Raw genomic sequence first — 14,445 nt, 5'->3', positions numbered from 1 at the left:
GCCTTGCACTGGTGACCGCAGGTTCTCACGGCACAGGCCTATATCCTCGACGACTCGAAACAGCACGATGGATCTGTCTAACACAACGGCCAGCGCACGGCCCTCTGACGCCCACTCCTACCCCCCACGACGATGGCACTCAACTGCGCCATGCTGAGCCCCTCGCGGGCACCCATCCCCCTCCCGAACGAACTCACGATCCGCACCATCGAGGGCGGCGTCGAGCTCAGCCTGATCGTCCCTGATGCGCCCCCCGCAGGCTCGTCCAGCTCCGGCGGCTCGGGCGGCACGAGGAAGCTGAAGGACGTGGGCCGGCTGTGGCTCACCGACCAACGCGTGCGCTCGCCACTGCTGTTCGCGACTGACCGGGAACGCTAACGCCGCCTTCTCTCTTCTTGCCCCTTGCCCCTTACCCCTGCCCCTTGCTTCTGCCCGATCGCAGCTGATCTTTGTCTCTGACGGCGCACCCAGGTCCGCGCTCGAGTCGCTCTCCGTGCCGCTCACCGCGCTGCTGTCGACCAAGTTCGAGCAGCCGTACTTCGGCTCGAACTACCTCGAGGTCGACATCCGGCCCTCGCGCGACGGCGGGCTGAGCGACGGCACGACGGCGGAGATACGCTTCAAGGACAAGGGTCTCTTTGAGTTTGTCAGCGCGCTGGAGAAGACGAGGGAGCGGGCCGTGTACATGAAGAGACAGTCGGCGGACGACGAGGACGAGGGCCTGCGTGCGTGCGATGACTGGTTATTCCGAACCTGTGGATGCTGATGCTCCCTGCCATAGCCTCATACAGCCCGCCAGAACCAGGCCCGTCGTACTCAGCCCGAGTCCCGGATGAAGCTCCGCCTGGCTACGATGCTTAGACTGACAGTGTAGACAGTGGTGGTAACGGATTGGACAGACTCTGTATAATAGGCCATACCAATGTATTATGCTCGTTGCACATCCCGAGTGACCTACTAAGTTTGAAATTGTCGGCGTTGAAGTAGCGTATGTCATGCCCACCAGGGACCTCATGTGCCGCTTACCTCTGAAGCCATATCTTGGCCGAGAGACACGATCACAGAGCAATTCGCAAGTCGAAATGCCTAACAAGACGGATAACAGTTTGTGAATGCTCCAAACGGTCAATGGTGTAGAAAGTGTGTGTAAGGCCATCAATATGGGTTGAATTTGCGCGATTGCTTCAGCTTCTCCACCTTCGCCTTGTCCTCCTCCCATCTCCGCTTGAGGTCCACCAGCTCTGTATAAAGTCAGCACGGTGCCCGCCCATGTGAAGGCAGTACACTCACCCTTGCGCTTCTTCTCGTGTACCTGGAACGCATAGAACGCCTCCTTCTCCTTCTTCTCTTTATTATTTTTCCTGCTCCGCTTCCCGCCCTCCTGGCCCTTCTGGAACGGCTTGCTCGCGACGGCCACGCCGCCCCCGAGCGTCTTCCCGTATGCGCCGCCGCGGGTGACGAGCGTGAAGCCGTCCTCGTCGACGATCGCCTCGCCCATGCGGTACTTGCTCGCCTGCCGCGCGGCCGCCTGCTCGTGCTCCCAGCGCGCGACCCACGAATCCGCGTGCGCCTTCACCGCGTCGAGCGGCGGGCGCAGTGCGTCGTGCAGCGCGCGGTAGTGTGCGAGGCCGGACGCCACGGACGGGTCTGCCGGCCAGGGTTTTGATTTGGATGTGGGTGAGAGCGCGCGGGCGAGGGAGGACTCGTCGAGGAAGACGACGTGCGCGGAGCGGCCTGTGCGCCGGAGCGTGCGCAGAGACGGGGATGGGAGCGGGTGTACCTGTGGAGGGGCATCCCCGGCCGTTCTCCGCTTTTTGCGGGGTCGTTCTTCTTGTGCGTCGTCCGCTCCCGAAGCATCCGCGGCCTCCTCTCCCTCGCCTTCGCTCTCGCTTTCCTCGATTGTGTGCTCGTCTGCTGCCTCGGCATCTCCGTCGAAGGCGACCCGTTCTACGGTCCCGCTGGACTTGAAGAACTGCGTGAGCTCGCGCTCGGTGGAATCTGGGGGCACGTTCACGAGGAAGAGCGTGCGTCCCGCTGGGAACTCGACTTCCTTGCCTTTTCCCTTAGATTTGGAATTTTTTGAGCCGGTGTGGGCGCGTGCATAAATTACATGCGTCGAGGTCGCCGAGTAGGACACCGGAACAACCGTGAAACCAGAGACGGACATTGGCAGCGCAGTAGACTGGGCCATGGCGTGGATAATGTATGCGCACAGCGGAGAGGGAGGTTGTGGAGGAAGGTTGGCCGATCGACTCTGCAGAACTGAATTGACGGCGATCAATGCGACCACAAGGCACGCATGCATGCGGGCAGAGCCGATTCGAACTGATGCGTTGCGGCCGGTCTCGGGGGCGCACCGCAACCGAAACGACAAGCCTTGTCGAAGGCTGCGATCATACAATGTAGCCTTCCTCGCTCACTTTGCTACACTCAATGCGGTTCATTTCCTAGTACTCGTGGCTCATGTGCAACAACGTTTCCATGCGATTTTGTATCGCAATATCTGCCAAGACCAGACACTGACCGAGTCTAGGTCCAGCCACGCAGATTCAAGCAAGAGGAACGCATGTATTGGACAAAACTCTATGAACAAGATGTACGAGTACTCAGACCGACGACCTGTCGGCTCTCGGTGACCGATAGACATGCGGTAGGATCCAGGTAGGGCCGTCTTTCTTCGCTGCCGTAAATTGACGTGATGATTGCATTCCAGTCGTGCAACCGGAAGCAGAATGAGAAACGACAGGCGAGAAGATGTATATAGATGTGGCGACATCCACGACGCCTCATGCGCTCCGCGGGTCGCTGTATGCTACCACCACGGGCGGCAAGCGGATGACCTCGAACGTCGACTCGCGAGAGTAGAAGCCCGACAGCGCGCCGTAGTATGCGCCGGCGGTGGCCGCGAGACCGAATGCACCGCCCGCCGTGTTGACGTGAGGGTTGGCTGTTTAAGTGTTCCATTCTGGTGAACATATATATACGTGAGGATTGCCAAATGCACTTACGGTGGAAGCAGTTGGCGGACAAGCAGCCCAAGGAGATGACGGTCATACCCAGCGTCCAGATGATTGGTGCAGTCGTGCGAAGGGCACCAATGCTACCATCGTGCCTTAGCTGTTGTTCAATTATTGATAAGCCAGTTTACTCACCAGAACAGACCAGTGATGAGGCTATTGCAGCAGAGGTATGAGTATCTTCGGGTCTTGGGTTATTTACACGCTACTTACCACCAAATCGCCAAGTAGATTCCGATGGCGTGTGTGAACTCCTCCGTGACCACCCCATTCACGGAGTATGCGTCCCTGCAATGACAGTGAGCGGTCTTACTCCATAGATAGCGGTTGAATCTTACGCAATTCCGATCTGGGGAAGGTAGAGTGCGCCATAAGAGAAATTGAAGCCTCCGTAAGTCGCGAAGACCGTCCTGTTTCATCCGCACAGCATCGCACATTATGATGAGCGCCCAGCGGAGTGATATTGTGGATGCTACACTTACCCTGCGAATGTATGTCTTCAAAAGCAAGGCCCTTGAGAATATGCATAGAAGGTATTCAGGGGAATCCTCACCCAAGGTACAACTCCCACATCCCGACCAACGTCTGTGAAATACCGCCATAGCTGCCAACCATCATCACAAAATATCCCGATCGCCGCTGATCACACCCGATACTCACAACGTGGCGAAGAGCAAGACAAGGTTCGGGGTCGTCACGCCGCCCGCACCAAGGGTCAACAGTGATGAGCACAGGAAGACAGTGCCGTAGGCTAGCATCCCCAAGGGCGTCTAGGGAGAAATCAGACCCGGTGAGTACTACTGTTGCTACAAGAAATCGGAACCGAAGCCTACTGGGTTGCCGATCTGGTGCACCGGTGCTACAGGTGCGGGCGGTGCAGCAGGACGAGGCTCAGGGCTGAGAGGCTCGCCGAAGTAGTTCCCGTGGTTGCGGCTTTCTGCCCTCGTCATGACAGTGACGCCCTCATTTTTGTCATACTTCTCTGTCGACGCGGTGGACATGGTGCAGGCGGGGAATGGGCAGAGACGTGAGACAGATGGCAAGGGATACCAGACCAACCAGTGTGAAAGAAGCCACGACTTCTTATACTAGGGCCAAGAGCTACGCAAGGTTCCGTGTGCTTGTGCGTGGAGCCGATTTTCTACTGATGATTCATGTTCGCACGGATGATGGGAATCCAGCATCCCAGCAATTGCAGGAGGCCGGCGACCTAATCATCCAGAGGGCCTCCTAAATCCGGCGTGAGCCCCATTGTTACCATCTAACTCGTTTCTCACCGCAGTCCGCAGAACGACAAGCTTTTTCTGCATGTCCGATAATCTAGCGAGTGGTCTGGAGCCTCGCTAGTCTAGTGACACACAAGGGCCTGTGAATGGCGAATGATCTGCGCGCGTTGTGGCGCGGTTGAGCTCGCGAAGGACGCAAAAGAGTAAGTGCGATCGTTGCCATCCACGGTGGCCTTTCCACCATTAACCCAATCAAGAAACATACCGTATGGTATGCCTGCTCAATATCAAATGCGAGTAGCTTCTCGCTCAATGCATTGCACATGGACACAGACCCACCGGATATACGCTTTTAATCTATCTGGATGTGCCAGGATCCCACGGAACGACGCCATGTCAGGTACGCCAGCCGTGCATCGACTGTTTCCATATCGTCTAGAAGCCACTTTTTCTCATACCAGGACAGAGGCAGTGGGAGGGCTTGATGCTAGCCACTGTCTGCGAAGTCATGGTCAATTATAGAAAGCATCCCCCGATGGCACGGGCCTTCTGTGATCCAGGATTAACTCCCGTTTGCCATGCCGGCGCCGCGGGTTCTGCGAGGAGTCGAGCCGGACATATCTCAGACCCAGATGCGTACTTACCATATTTGATAGATGCAATCGATACAGCTCGTAACCGAGCCAAGAGAGTGCTAGCTCCGATGTCTATGGCAGAAAGATGCATTTGTGGAGCAGACCGGGAGATAAGATAACACAGGCCTCTCCTGTACTGCCGTCTGTGAGTCCATCTGCATCAAGGCCGGCTTGGTTTTCGTTATGATACCATGCACATTGCAGCCTATCAGAATCTCATGGCACGTCTACCACTGGACGTCAATTCAATTGGCTGTTGCGTCTGTTATGCTCATATGCTCCCCCGGGCCATGCCATGTTCTCACCCCGGTGGGCTTGTTCTCTCACCGGGAGATATAGGAGTGCTATCATCTCATACGCCCAAAAGAAGCACGGCTAGCAGCAGCGTGAGTACAAGCACTCACGCTGATCGACTTCAGATAGGACGAAAGAGGGACGCTCGCTGCGGAAATTCTCGTTCCATTCGTTGGTACATCATTGAAGATGCATGGGCTGTTCGATCCCCTGCCTGGCATATAGGTATCAGACCTGGATATCAGTAGCTTGTGCAGGTTGAAGGAGATATCTACTCTGCCCTTAGGAGACCAATATAGATTAATATTCGCAGCATCGGAACCTCCCGGATGAGCAGGCACCACCCATTCTGTGGCGCTATGTTTTGCGAGCCTTGAATTGTTGTCATGGCTACCTGGCGCAATGGTAGCGCGTTTGGCTTCGATCGCCGACGTCACCAAAAGGTTGCAGGTTCGAGTCCTGCGGTGGTCATCTTTTTGGTCTGGTTTTCGCTAGCAATCGGAAATATCATGTAGTTGATAAGACTGTATTCTGTCACATTATTGATACAAGCAATGCGAGCATTCCGTTGAAATCCTGAGCTATGCTGTGCGCGAATGTCCGTGATGGTGTGCGTACGATATAGAAAGTGTGGCTAAAGTAACGCGGCGAGCTGTTGTACAATTCTATCTCACGAGTGCAGAAATCCACCATCCTCTTCTTGATGAAACTCACATGGCTGGCTCCCAATGGCTATGCCCTCTCCAGACGCGAGGCGAATTACCTGCATCTCTTCTTCTCCAGGCACGCGTACACGCACGCACAGGTCATCTGTGACATCGTCCACGAAGTGCAGATGACCGCAAACCCCATCGCCGAACGGATGTGGGAAGAACTCGTCGTCGTCCGGGGTATCTGGCTCGCGTAGAAAGGGGTGCGCGAGGGCCCGACGCGGAGTAATGCGTCGTGGGGCCTCGGGATGCATAACCTGCTCGAGGAAGTCGACGGCGTTCTCGATGTCCGTGGTGTAGGCCTCAGGATCAGGTGCCGCAAGCAAAGGGGAGGGCGATCGCGCCGGCGAATAACGCGATGACGATGACGAAGAGGGAGGGCCGGCGTGTGGACGCGCAGCGTCAGCGTAAGGGTAGAATCGCGGATCCGGGTCTGGCGGCTCCCGAAGGTGAGGATTTAGGCGTTCTACGAACTCGCGCCAGGTTATTCCCTCTGTGGTGAGCGTGGGCACGTTGGTCTGGAACATGCGGCCTGAGAATGGGATTGGTCAATATGCACTCTTGCTTACAGTATGCGGGGAAGCAGGGCCGTACTGTGGAGGGTAGCAGCCTTCTCCATTCTCCTCCTCCCAACGACGGAGGCAATCTCCATCAGCGCCTCGACGTCGTCACTCGAGTGGAACAACGGGAACTTCCCCGTCAGGAAGAAGAGGAGGATCATGCCTGCGGACCAGACATCTATTGCTATAGTGATGAAACACAACGTGAGTGCTACTGGTTCGCGGATGTCGTTTCTCTCGGGATAGCAACTCACCACCTGTCTGCTCACCGCATTTAAACAGAACCTCAGGGGCACGGAAACCCCTGGTACCTGCACGATTTGCTTTCGAGACAGGTCTAAACGACATCATTCAGGAGCACACCACTCATGGCAAGACGGTTACTGGCCTGTTATCCTTCTCAGGATAGCCAACTTTCTCCGGAGGTAATAGACTCCTCATTCGAGAATCCTTCTGTAACTGCTTGATGTGCTCGAGGTCAAATTCCTCCCGGTCTCTTATTCGACCATGAGGGAATTCCCGCGAGGGCGCAGTATGTAAGCAGGCACCGAGTGTGGGTCCCCGTTCCATGCGCTATAAAATCCAAGTGAACATGTTTGTGAATTGTTGAGCCAATTGTGAGGACTCCGAGAAGAAATGGTTAGGCACTCACGCACGCGAGTCCGAAGTCACAGAGTGTGCCTATTCCCGTTCGAGAATCGAACAAGAAATTGGCAGGTTTCACGTCACGATGGATGATACCCCGCGCGTGAATATCGCGCAATGCTCGGAACATACAGCGGAAATATGCTTTAATACCTTCCATTGGCAAAGTCCGGTAGTAATCCTATTTAGTTGCGCCATAGTGAGCGATGCCCTCAAAGAACTGCGGAGGCTGTGCTACTTACTCGGAAGTCCTGGTTGCGATGATAGGGCATAATGGCGACCACCTGGTCACAATGCCGGAACGCTGTGATCAGCTGCGAGATATGGCGGCAACCTCTGCAGTCTTCCATTATAGAGATCTCGTTTCGTATTCGCTCGGGTCCACTCGTCACATATATCCTCTTGACCGCGACAAAGAATTTGCTGTCTCGAGGATGAGGTACGGATTGGTAATAAGCGGATGATGACGGCGGATGGTGGCCGTGCCATGGAGTGTTGTCCCACTTGCTATGGTAGCCGAGGTCAATAGCCTTGTAGACTGAAGAGAAGGTCCCGGTGCCGAGACGGTCAATGATCTTGTAGTCCGGGGTGAGTTGTGGGACGACAGCTTCGAGTTCCGCGATTTCAGTCTCGATCTCATCCTGTTCTTCGCGTGATTTCAAGCATATAGTCATCTCCTCGTCCGTTTGTGGATGCACGTTCAAATCGTGCGTCGGTAGAGCATCATCATCATCATCATCATCCTCGTCATCCACGACCTCCAGCATGGCGTCCTCTGGTGTAACGTACAACTCATCGTCGCTAGACATGAGGTTGTCCTCGTCCTCCATAGGGGCGGGCTGCGGCTTGGGTGTGGCCTCGGCTCTTGTTTTCATGAAAGATAGGCCCGAGTTGGGGTACAGCTGAGCCAGATGCGAGTGGTAACTCTCCAGTTCAGGCGTGCGGTAGCCGACGGGTGGATCATCCGAAGAAGCAGAATGTCCATTGGCTTTTTGCACCCGCAGGAACTGGCGTTGGTATGCTCTGTTACGAGCATCCGAGGAGGGGACTTCGAGGGGATTCGAAGAATGTTGGGAGAGGAGGACCGCAGTGGCCATGGATATCCAAGAAGAGCCTGTCTGTTCGCTGCGTTCGCCCGAATACGTCGCACTTGCCGCTATTCCAGAAGGCCACACTAGGGGGCGCCTGCTCACGACAAGATAGTAGACAAGGTTAAGTCCTCAGTGCAATAAATGTAGAGGACGTGAACAACGGTGGCGGAGTGGGGCCAAGGCAATTGAACGGGCGCGCCCACGAACGAAGCGCGCCGCGACGCGTCTTTGCTTTCGGTCACGTGCCTTGGAGGGGATCGTAATCTGACAAAAAATATGACCACCGCAGGACTCGAACCTGCAACCTTTTGGTGACGTCAGCGATCGAAGCCAAACGCGCTACCATTGCGCCAGGTAGCCATGAGTGATAGCCAAAACATATCATATTATGGGTGTAGACACAGGCGCACTGCTCCCTGCGTGCCCGCTGACCTCCGTCCTTCTGGATCCGACTTCGACTTGCTGAAGCGGAACTTGACCGCTACCGATGCACCTAGCAAAAGCTTGATGCTCTCGCGCAGATGAACAGTCTGCACGATCTTCGCTATTTGTACTTGCAGTCTACATCCAGCTCCATCTTTGAGCAAGTGTTCCCGCTTGTGATCGTCTTCGTAATTCCACTGCTCGTATTGGCAGGCAACGCGTGCAAAGCATCTATCATCTCGTTCTCCTACATGGTCTTGGAGGCGCTATCTGTCGTACTACCCTGGAACTGGTTCGAGGGGCATCCGGGCCCGAGCTCTGGCTCTGAGAAGAGGAAGTCAAAGAAGAGGCTTGTCCGCACGCGCGCAGAGCAGCTTGCGCAGGATGGGCACAAACTCGGTGCGCACTGGCTGAGGCTGAGGATTGATTGTGACTGGAACCATTGACATGTGAGTGTAGAAGACATACGCAAAACACACGATGACTCCGAGGGGTATTATCCTGGACTGGTCAACATCTCGGGTACATATTGCTTTATGGACTCGACACTACAGGTGTGCGGGGTGTCCGATCCGGGTGAACGACATCGCTGTACTCACTTTGAGGCGTAGGCTATGGCTTCGCTGTGCTACCTACAGCCCCACATTGAGGAAATTCACTCGAAAGCCGAAGTATTGGACGTACCAACGCCTGTCGTAGATGCCCTACGGGAATTATTACACAGTGCGTAGCGTTATTAAATCCATTTCAGTATTTCGCTTCACGTGAAATGACTCTAGGATTGAATACTCCCACGTCCTCCCCCCATGCCATCCGACCCATTGACATCATCAATGCGCTATCAAACCACTCGTCTGGGAAGCACAATTCACTGTTCTCATCCCGCGAACATCAGGATGCACAGGAGCTGTTTCAGCTTCTATCTGAATGTATTAAGAATGAGGCAACCGCCGTGGACAAGGAGGGATATCGGGACCGAGGCTTGGGAGCCCTTGCGCAAGGGCAAGGTCGCGCAGGCCGCGAGATTGGCAAGAGCGTCTTCGATGGCTTGACCGCAAATCGGCGGAGCTGCGTTGAGTGCGGTTACACGGAGGCTGTGATGCACTTCGCTTTCGACAATTGGCAATTAGCCGTACCTCGACTTGCGGTATGCGATATCTATCCTCCATGTGATTGCACAATTCATACGTCTCCTGATAGAGCTCATGTCGGCTGGAGGACTGCTTAGAGGATTATACACGACTAGAGCTCTTAACCGACTGCATCTGTCGCAAATGCTCCATGCTTGCGACATATCAGCGACTTGTACAGGAGGCGGAGAGGCTCGCAGAGGCATTACGCACCGAGTCCTCCCCTTCTTCATCCAAGAAGAAGCGTGCACATGATGCACGGAAGCTCGCGGCTCGCGTGAAGGCTGCGATAGATGATAGTCGGATGGAGGAGGACATCAAGGGTGTCAAGTTAGAGAAAGTCTTCAGCAAAGCGTCGACAAAACAAGCTATGATTGCAAGAGTACGCGTTGGGTACTAGTCCCGCGTCTGTCTACTGATTACCTTTCGATCAGCCACCACGAGTCCTCGCCCTTCACCTCAACCGATCCATGCATTATGGACATTACGCAGCAAAAAACAACTGCCGCGTACAGTTCCCGGAGATCCTGGATCTCACACCATATACTACCTCTGGGCAGCTCTCTACCGTGCCATCTGTACCCATATCCACCCCGCCTCCACCAATACCTCGCAGCACAACACCTACACCTGCAGCATACGCGACACCGCGCACACTCTACCGTCTTGCTGCCGTTGTGTGCCACTATGGCCAACACTCCTTCGGCCACTACGTCTGTTTCCGGCGGAATCCACGGCCACTGTCTGCCGGCACCCGCCGTTTCGCCCCGCCCAAACTTGCATGCCCATTGGGCTGTGAATGCGAACACTGCGTGCGATACGGTCCTATTCGCGATGAGGAGGGCCCTCCACCGATACCCGGTCGTGGATGGCTGCGAATTAGTGACGACAGCGTGCGTGAGGTCGGCATCGAGAGCGTCCTGCAGGAGGGCTCGGGGGCATTCATGCTGTTTTACGAGCGCGTCGTGATGCCTCGGCCAAGCATATACCTTTCGCATTCACCGCGCAGCTCGGAGGAGACGCTCCGTCCAGACGCCGCGCACACGAACGGCTCGTGCGTGTCCCTGCCGAGTCGCAACGGCGATGCGGAGGAAGTCAAGGTCGTAAAACCCACACCGAAGTTTGTCGGCCCGCGAATCTTCCAGAGCGTGTCGGCGCACTCGTCGAGAGGCATGTCCATGTCCCCGCCGGATAGAGAGGCGGTTCCACCTTTACCACAGCCAACCAAGCCAGCAAAGCCTCGCGAACTTTCAGCGCAGAACGGTCATGCTGATGGCAAGGCTGCAGAACCGAAGAGTCTAAAACAAACTCCTCGGTCGCCGAAGCCGAATGGTATTGCTGCTGCTGCTCCGGTACGCACCGCATCGTCCTCGAAAGCGAAGGCGTCAGCACCGATGTCTCCCTCTCATCCCCTCAGAGAACCACAACCACAACCCACAGCAGCGTCACAGCAGCTGGCTCCTCCCACCTCAACGGCAAGGCCAGTTGACCTCCGCGCATAGTCGCTTGGCTCCTTGCTTCCGCCTCCTGTCCATGTTTGCGTCTGTATCAGTAGCCCTACTTATTGCCGTTTCCATACATATACGCGCACACATTCACACATCTCACCGCTATCCGCTATGCTGGAACGTTGGCTCCGCATGTCCTATCGCTCTCCCTCCCCCCTCAATCAATGCTCTCACACAGGTGAAAAAGAATGGTGTAATCCAGTTTTGAATAGCTCGCAAATGTTACATGACATCAACAGTCCCGTTCTCTATCGCATAATGTCCAATGCATCCGTCCCTAACCAACGGCGCGCATTTCTCCCGGATAGTAGCTGAACTGCAGATAATATACACACATACATAAAGGACGACTGCCTGTCCGCCCTGCGGTCCACGTCCCACAATCGCCTGTTATCGTACACTTGACGAGCAATGTCCGAGCTCGGCGAAAGGGTGGCGGTAAACGGCGTCATCGCAAAGCGTTAGGCAATCCCATGGAGATCCCAGGCTGGTCGGATGCTGTGGTCACCAGTAGATGAAACGCTCGACTGTGCGCTGCTTGTGCTGCGGGCGGGTATACGAGATGGTGCGCTTCACGCGCGTGACGGTGGGGTACCTGTTCGTGAAATCGGGAGTAGTGTGAAGAGAGCACGACGCGTGAATTGCACGCAGACATACCAAGCATTGTAGATCTCTCCCGGCTCCATCTGCACCTGAAGGATTTGACGGCCCTGTAGTCGCTGTGTCAAAATCGGATGGGATGAGGTCATCAACCTATGCTCACAGCGTAGTCGACGTGGCTGCCAATGACCAAACCCTCTCTCCTCCCAGAAACTCCATTCTGAACAGCGACAATATCGCCGGGCTACACAGCGGACGTAAGCTCAACATAACGGTCAAGAACAACAGCGACGTACGATAATCTCATCAGACGACATGGTAGGACTTAGAGAGGACTTACGAGGGTTTGCTGGGGTGAGCAGGAATGTGAGGGAAGTCTGCTGGTGTTTGCTGAGAGAAAAATACGAGAAATTGGGGCCTTTTTATAGATAAGATGTACAGCACTTCGGTTCTGCAGCGCGAGGCAGCCATGAGGCCCGTGATCGCCAGTCCGCGAATTTTCCAAATGGTGCAGGACTCATTGTTCTCGATTTGTTGCTCCGCTCGATTACACCGCGATGTTTGGACACCAAAGAAGGCAGCCAAACAACCGTTCTGGTCGCTCCAGAGCCGTTATAAGTATTTCGACGTGGAGCTTGGGACAATGCAGCTCGATGCTACCCCAGGTAACGTCGTAGACAGCAGATTCAGGGACATGGGCGGAGTCAAGATGCGCACCATCGCCTCGTGGCATATGGTACAGATTTCCACGAGGCCTTAATCCGCATTCCAGGGCAGGGAGGATGGCCATCGCGCGCGGTCAAGAGAGCAGAACGCTCCCAGCTGTGAACTGGACGCAACCACATGGTGATACAAGCAGCAAACAACGACGAATGCACGTTGTCGAAGACGGGGACTATACGTACAAATACATGGATCTAACGACACAGCAATAGAGTTATTACAGGTACATTTCTAAGATTGAAGAGGCTGTCCAGCTAACACAAGGAGACCACGCTGACCTCAACGCCCCCGGAGAGATGCCCATAGGTCTCGAATCATCTCCCGGAAGCCATACGTCGCGAGAACATTAGCAGGCGCTGATCCTGCGGTCTCCTCGTCCTCGCCGTCGACTACCCGGTTTGACATACCCTGCTGATTCACCCTTGCAGCGAGTCCATGTAGAATGTCCTGTGCCGCGTCACGATACAATTTGTCTACCTCCGCACTGCGAGAGTAATATGCCCGGCGGACTGCGTAGGGCGCCAGGCCGTTGTATTTGCGGACTAGCGCGTTCATCTCGTCAATGGCCTTCTCATGGAACGCGCGTTCTCGTGCTTCCCATTCTGCATCTCGCAATGAGGTTACGCTGCTGAGCGTCAATCTAGGTAGCAATGCGGCAGGCTGAGAGATGGTGAGCATCCGTATCGCACGTCTTGTCCATGATTGCCTGATGACATCTCTGAACGAGTTGATGGCAGATTCCAGTTCTATGAATACTGTTCAACAAAAGGGGCTTGATAAGTCAAGAGCACATACTGACCTCCCTGAACTTCTACCCATGGAGGAGCAGCGCCCTGGCGCTGGACGATGCGATTCATCAGGAATTCTTCTCGACCGATAAAAGGGTTCTTGTCTTGCGTATGAGATGCAAGAGGCTGTCCTCGACCCTTGACGTTGTTAAACAAACCTGCTTGACGTGCACGCTGTGCACGAGTAGTGAGAATGCACATTCAGAGTACTAAGCTGGTAGACTCTTCCTCACCTCTATGCGGTCCTCGACGAGATTGGACCAACCCTTCAGTGTAGCGGGGGCCGGTCGAGCCTGCATGGCTGCAGCGCCGTTCTTGATCCCGAGACGATAGTCTAGCGTGGACTCCTTAGCCCGCGACAATCTACCAGCCTCCGCGGTGCGACGCTTGGCGTCTCTCTCTAGCCTCTTCGCTTTATCGTCTATCTTCAACGAAGAGGCAGTCCGAGATGGCTGGGGTATATGGCCGTAACGGATACTAGAGGTGGCATGCGACGGCACCTTGAAAGTCGTATGCCATGGCTTATGCCCTTCAATAGACGGCAAGAGGGGTTCGTGAGGTAGATACTTGCGAGGAGTGCTCGCCTGCACGCTATCAGTTGGATGCGGAACAGCTGACGCTGCCTCGACAACATTCGGTGCAGACACATTGGGCGGTGCCTGCTTCAGCTTCTCGTCTGCAGTTCTGATTGGCCCGCTACGCAGAGGCTTGTACTTGTCGACCAGCATACGCAAGACGGCATCGCGCGTGGACTCCTCGCCCGTCCAATTCTCGCTCTGCCCCTCTAATATGGAGATCCTGCTTGGCCGCACAGGCGTTGAAGCCTCCTGTGCTTCCTCGCGAGCTGCGTCCTCGAAGAGCTTCGAGCTCGCCCGGTTGTCTGCATTATCATGCGCGCTGCTCGAGAAGTTCCAGCGCCGTAGTGACGATACGACCGCACGAGTGTGTGGTAAAGAAGACTTCAAGGGGATACGAGCTCGTGCAGAGATCATGCAGAATGAAGCAGGACTTCGAGAAAGACTGCATGTCTTGGTCGCCTCGGCGCCTGTTTGCGCTTCTTTGCTGGGGGTGGCTGCAATCCTTGACGATGCCTCA

The 14,445-nt window shown here is 55.3% G+C and overlaps 7 protein-coding genes and 2 non-coding genes across 9 annotated transcripts; 3 read left to right on the top strand and 6 right to left on the bottom strand.

Moving 5' to 3' along the window:
• Positions 1-132: 132 nt before the first annotated feature.
• POSPLADRAFT_1150989 (hypothetical protein) lies at positions 133-861 on the top strand (the record flags this gene model as incomplete). Its single annotated transcript, XM_024486480.1, has 3 exons — positions 133-336; positions 443-725; positions 782-861. 3 exons carry the CDS (start codon positions 133-135, stop codon positions 859-861), a joined length of 567 nt encoding a protein of 188 aa, XP_024336299.1.
• A 294-nt stretch (positions 862-1,155) lies between these two features.
• On the bottom strand, positions 1,156-2,216 carry POSPLADRAFT_1075640 (hypothetical protein; the record flags this gene model as incomplete). The annotated part of the gene is made up of 2 exons (XM_024482838.1): positions 1,291-2,216; positions 1,156-1,241 (listed from the first exon to the last, which is right to left on the bottom strand). Exons 1-2 carry the CDS (start codon positions 2,189-2,191, stop codon positions 1,156-1,158), a joined length of 987 nt encoding a protein of 328 aa, XP_024336298.1. The 5' UTR covers positions 2,192-2,216.
• A 570-nt stretch (positions 2,217-2,786) lies between these two features.
• Positions 2,787-4,018, bottom strand: POSPLADRAFT_1151098 (hypothetical protein; the record flags this gene model as incomplete). The annotated part of the gene is given in 9 exon segments (XM_024486494.1): positions 2,787-2,947; positions 3,009-3,117; positions 3,153-3,173; position 3,222; positions 3,234-3,305; positions 3,356-3,427; positions 3,571-3,621; positions 3,678-3,787; positions 3,851-4,018. 9 exon segments carry the CDS (start codon positions 4,016-4,018, stop codon positions 2,787-2,789), a joined length of 765 nt encoding a protein of 254 aa, XP_024336297.1.
• A 660-nt stretch (positions 4,019-4,678) lies between these two features.
• Positions 4,679-8,369, bottom strand: POSPLADRAFT_1067233 (hypothetical protein; the record flags this gene model as incomplete). Its single annotated transcript, XM_024482160.1, has 9 exons — positions 7,330-8,369; positions 7,095-7,268; positions 6,827-7,015; positions 6,754-6,779; positions 6,477-6,703; positions 5,887-6,414; positions 5,283-5,386; positions 4,913-5,014; positions 4,679-4,741 (listed from the first exon to the last, which is right to left on the bottom strand). The coding sequence occupies exons 1-9, from the start codon at positions 8,182-8,184 to the stop codon at positions 4,679-4,681; spliced, it is 2,268 nt and encodes a 755-aa protein (XP_024336296.1). The 5' UTR covers positions 8,185-8,369.
• POSPLADRAFT_t120 lies at positions 5,561-5,643 on the top strand. The gene has a single exon. It is a non-coding gene; the product is annotated as a tRNA-Arg (tRNA).
• An 86-nt stretch (positions 8,370-8,455) lies between the features above and the next one.
• On the bottom strand, positions 8,456-8,538 carry POSPLADRAFT_t117. Its single transcript has one exon. It is a non-coding gene; the product is annotated as a tRNA-Arg (tRNA).
• An 832-nt stretch (positions 8,539-9,370) lies between these two features.
• Positions 9,371-11,233, top strand: POSPLADRAFT_1150167 (hypothetical protein; the record flags this gene model as incomplete). The annotated part of the gene is made up of 3 exons (XM_024486389.1): positions 9,371-9,748; positions 9,802-10,113; positions 10,166-11,233. The coding sequence occupies 3 exons, from the start codon at positions 9,371-9,373 to the stop codon at positions 11,231-11,233; spliced, it is 1,758 nt and encodes a 585-aa protein (XP_024336295.1).
• Positions 11,234-11,743: 510 nt separating this feature from the next.
• On the bottom strand, positions 11,744-12,156 carry POSPLADRAFT_1059687 (hypothetical protein; the record flags this gene model as incomplete). The annotated part of the gene is made up of 4 exons (XM_024481186.1): positions 11,744-11,834; positions 11,897-11,949; positions 12,003-12,083; positions 12,136-12,156. The coding sequence occupies 4 exons, from the start codon at positions 12,154-12,156 to the stop codon at positions 11,744-11,746; spliced, it is 246 nt and encodes an 81-aa protein (XP_024336294.1).
• Positions 12,157-12,841: 685 nt separating this feature from the next.
• On the bottom strand, positions 12,842-14,376 carry POSPLADRAFT_1048811 (hypothetical protein; the record flags this gene model as incomplete). Its single annotated transcript, XM_024479599.1, has 5 exons — positions 12,842-12,924; positions 12,970-13,308; positions 13,362-13,524; positions 13,584-14,247; positions 14,291-14,376. The coding sequence occupies 5 exons, from the start codon at positions 14,374-14,376 to the stop codon at positions 12,842-12,844; spliced, it is 1,335 nt and encodes a 444-aa protein (XP_024336293.1).
• Between the last annotated feature and the right edge of the window lie 69 nt (positions 14,377-14,445).

Source organism: Postia placenta (genome assembly GCF_002117355.1).
Source record: "Postia placenta MAD-698-R-SB12 unplaced genomic scaffold POSPLAscaffold_12, whole genome shotgun sequence".
Lineage (NCBI taxonomy): Eukaryota > Fungi > Basidiomycota > Agaricomycetes > Polyporales > Adustoporiaceae > Rhodonia > Rhodonia placenta.
This window is presented reverse-complemented; position numbering and strand designations above follow the sequence as displayed.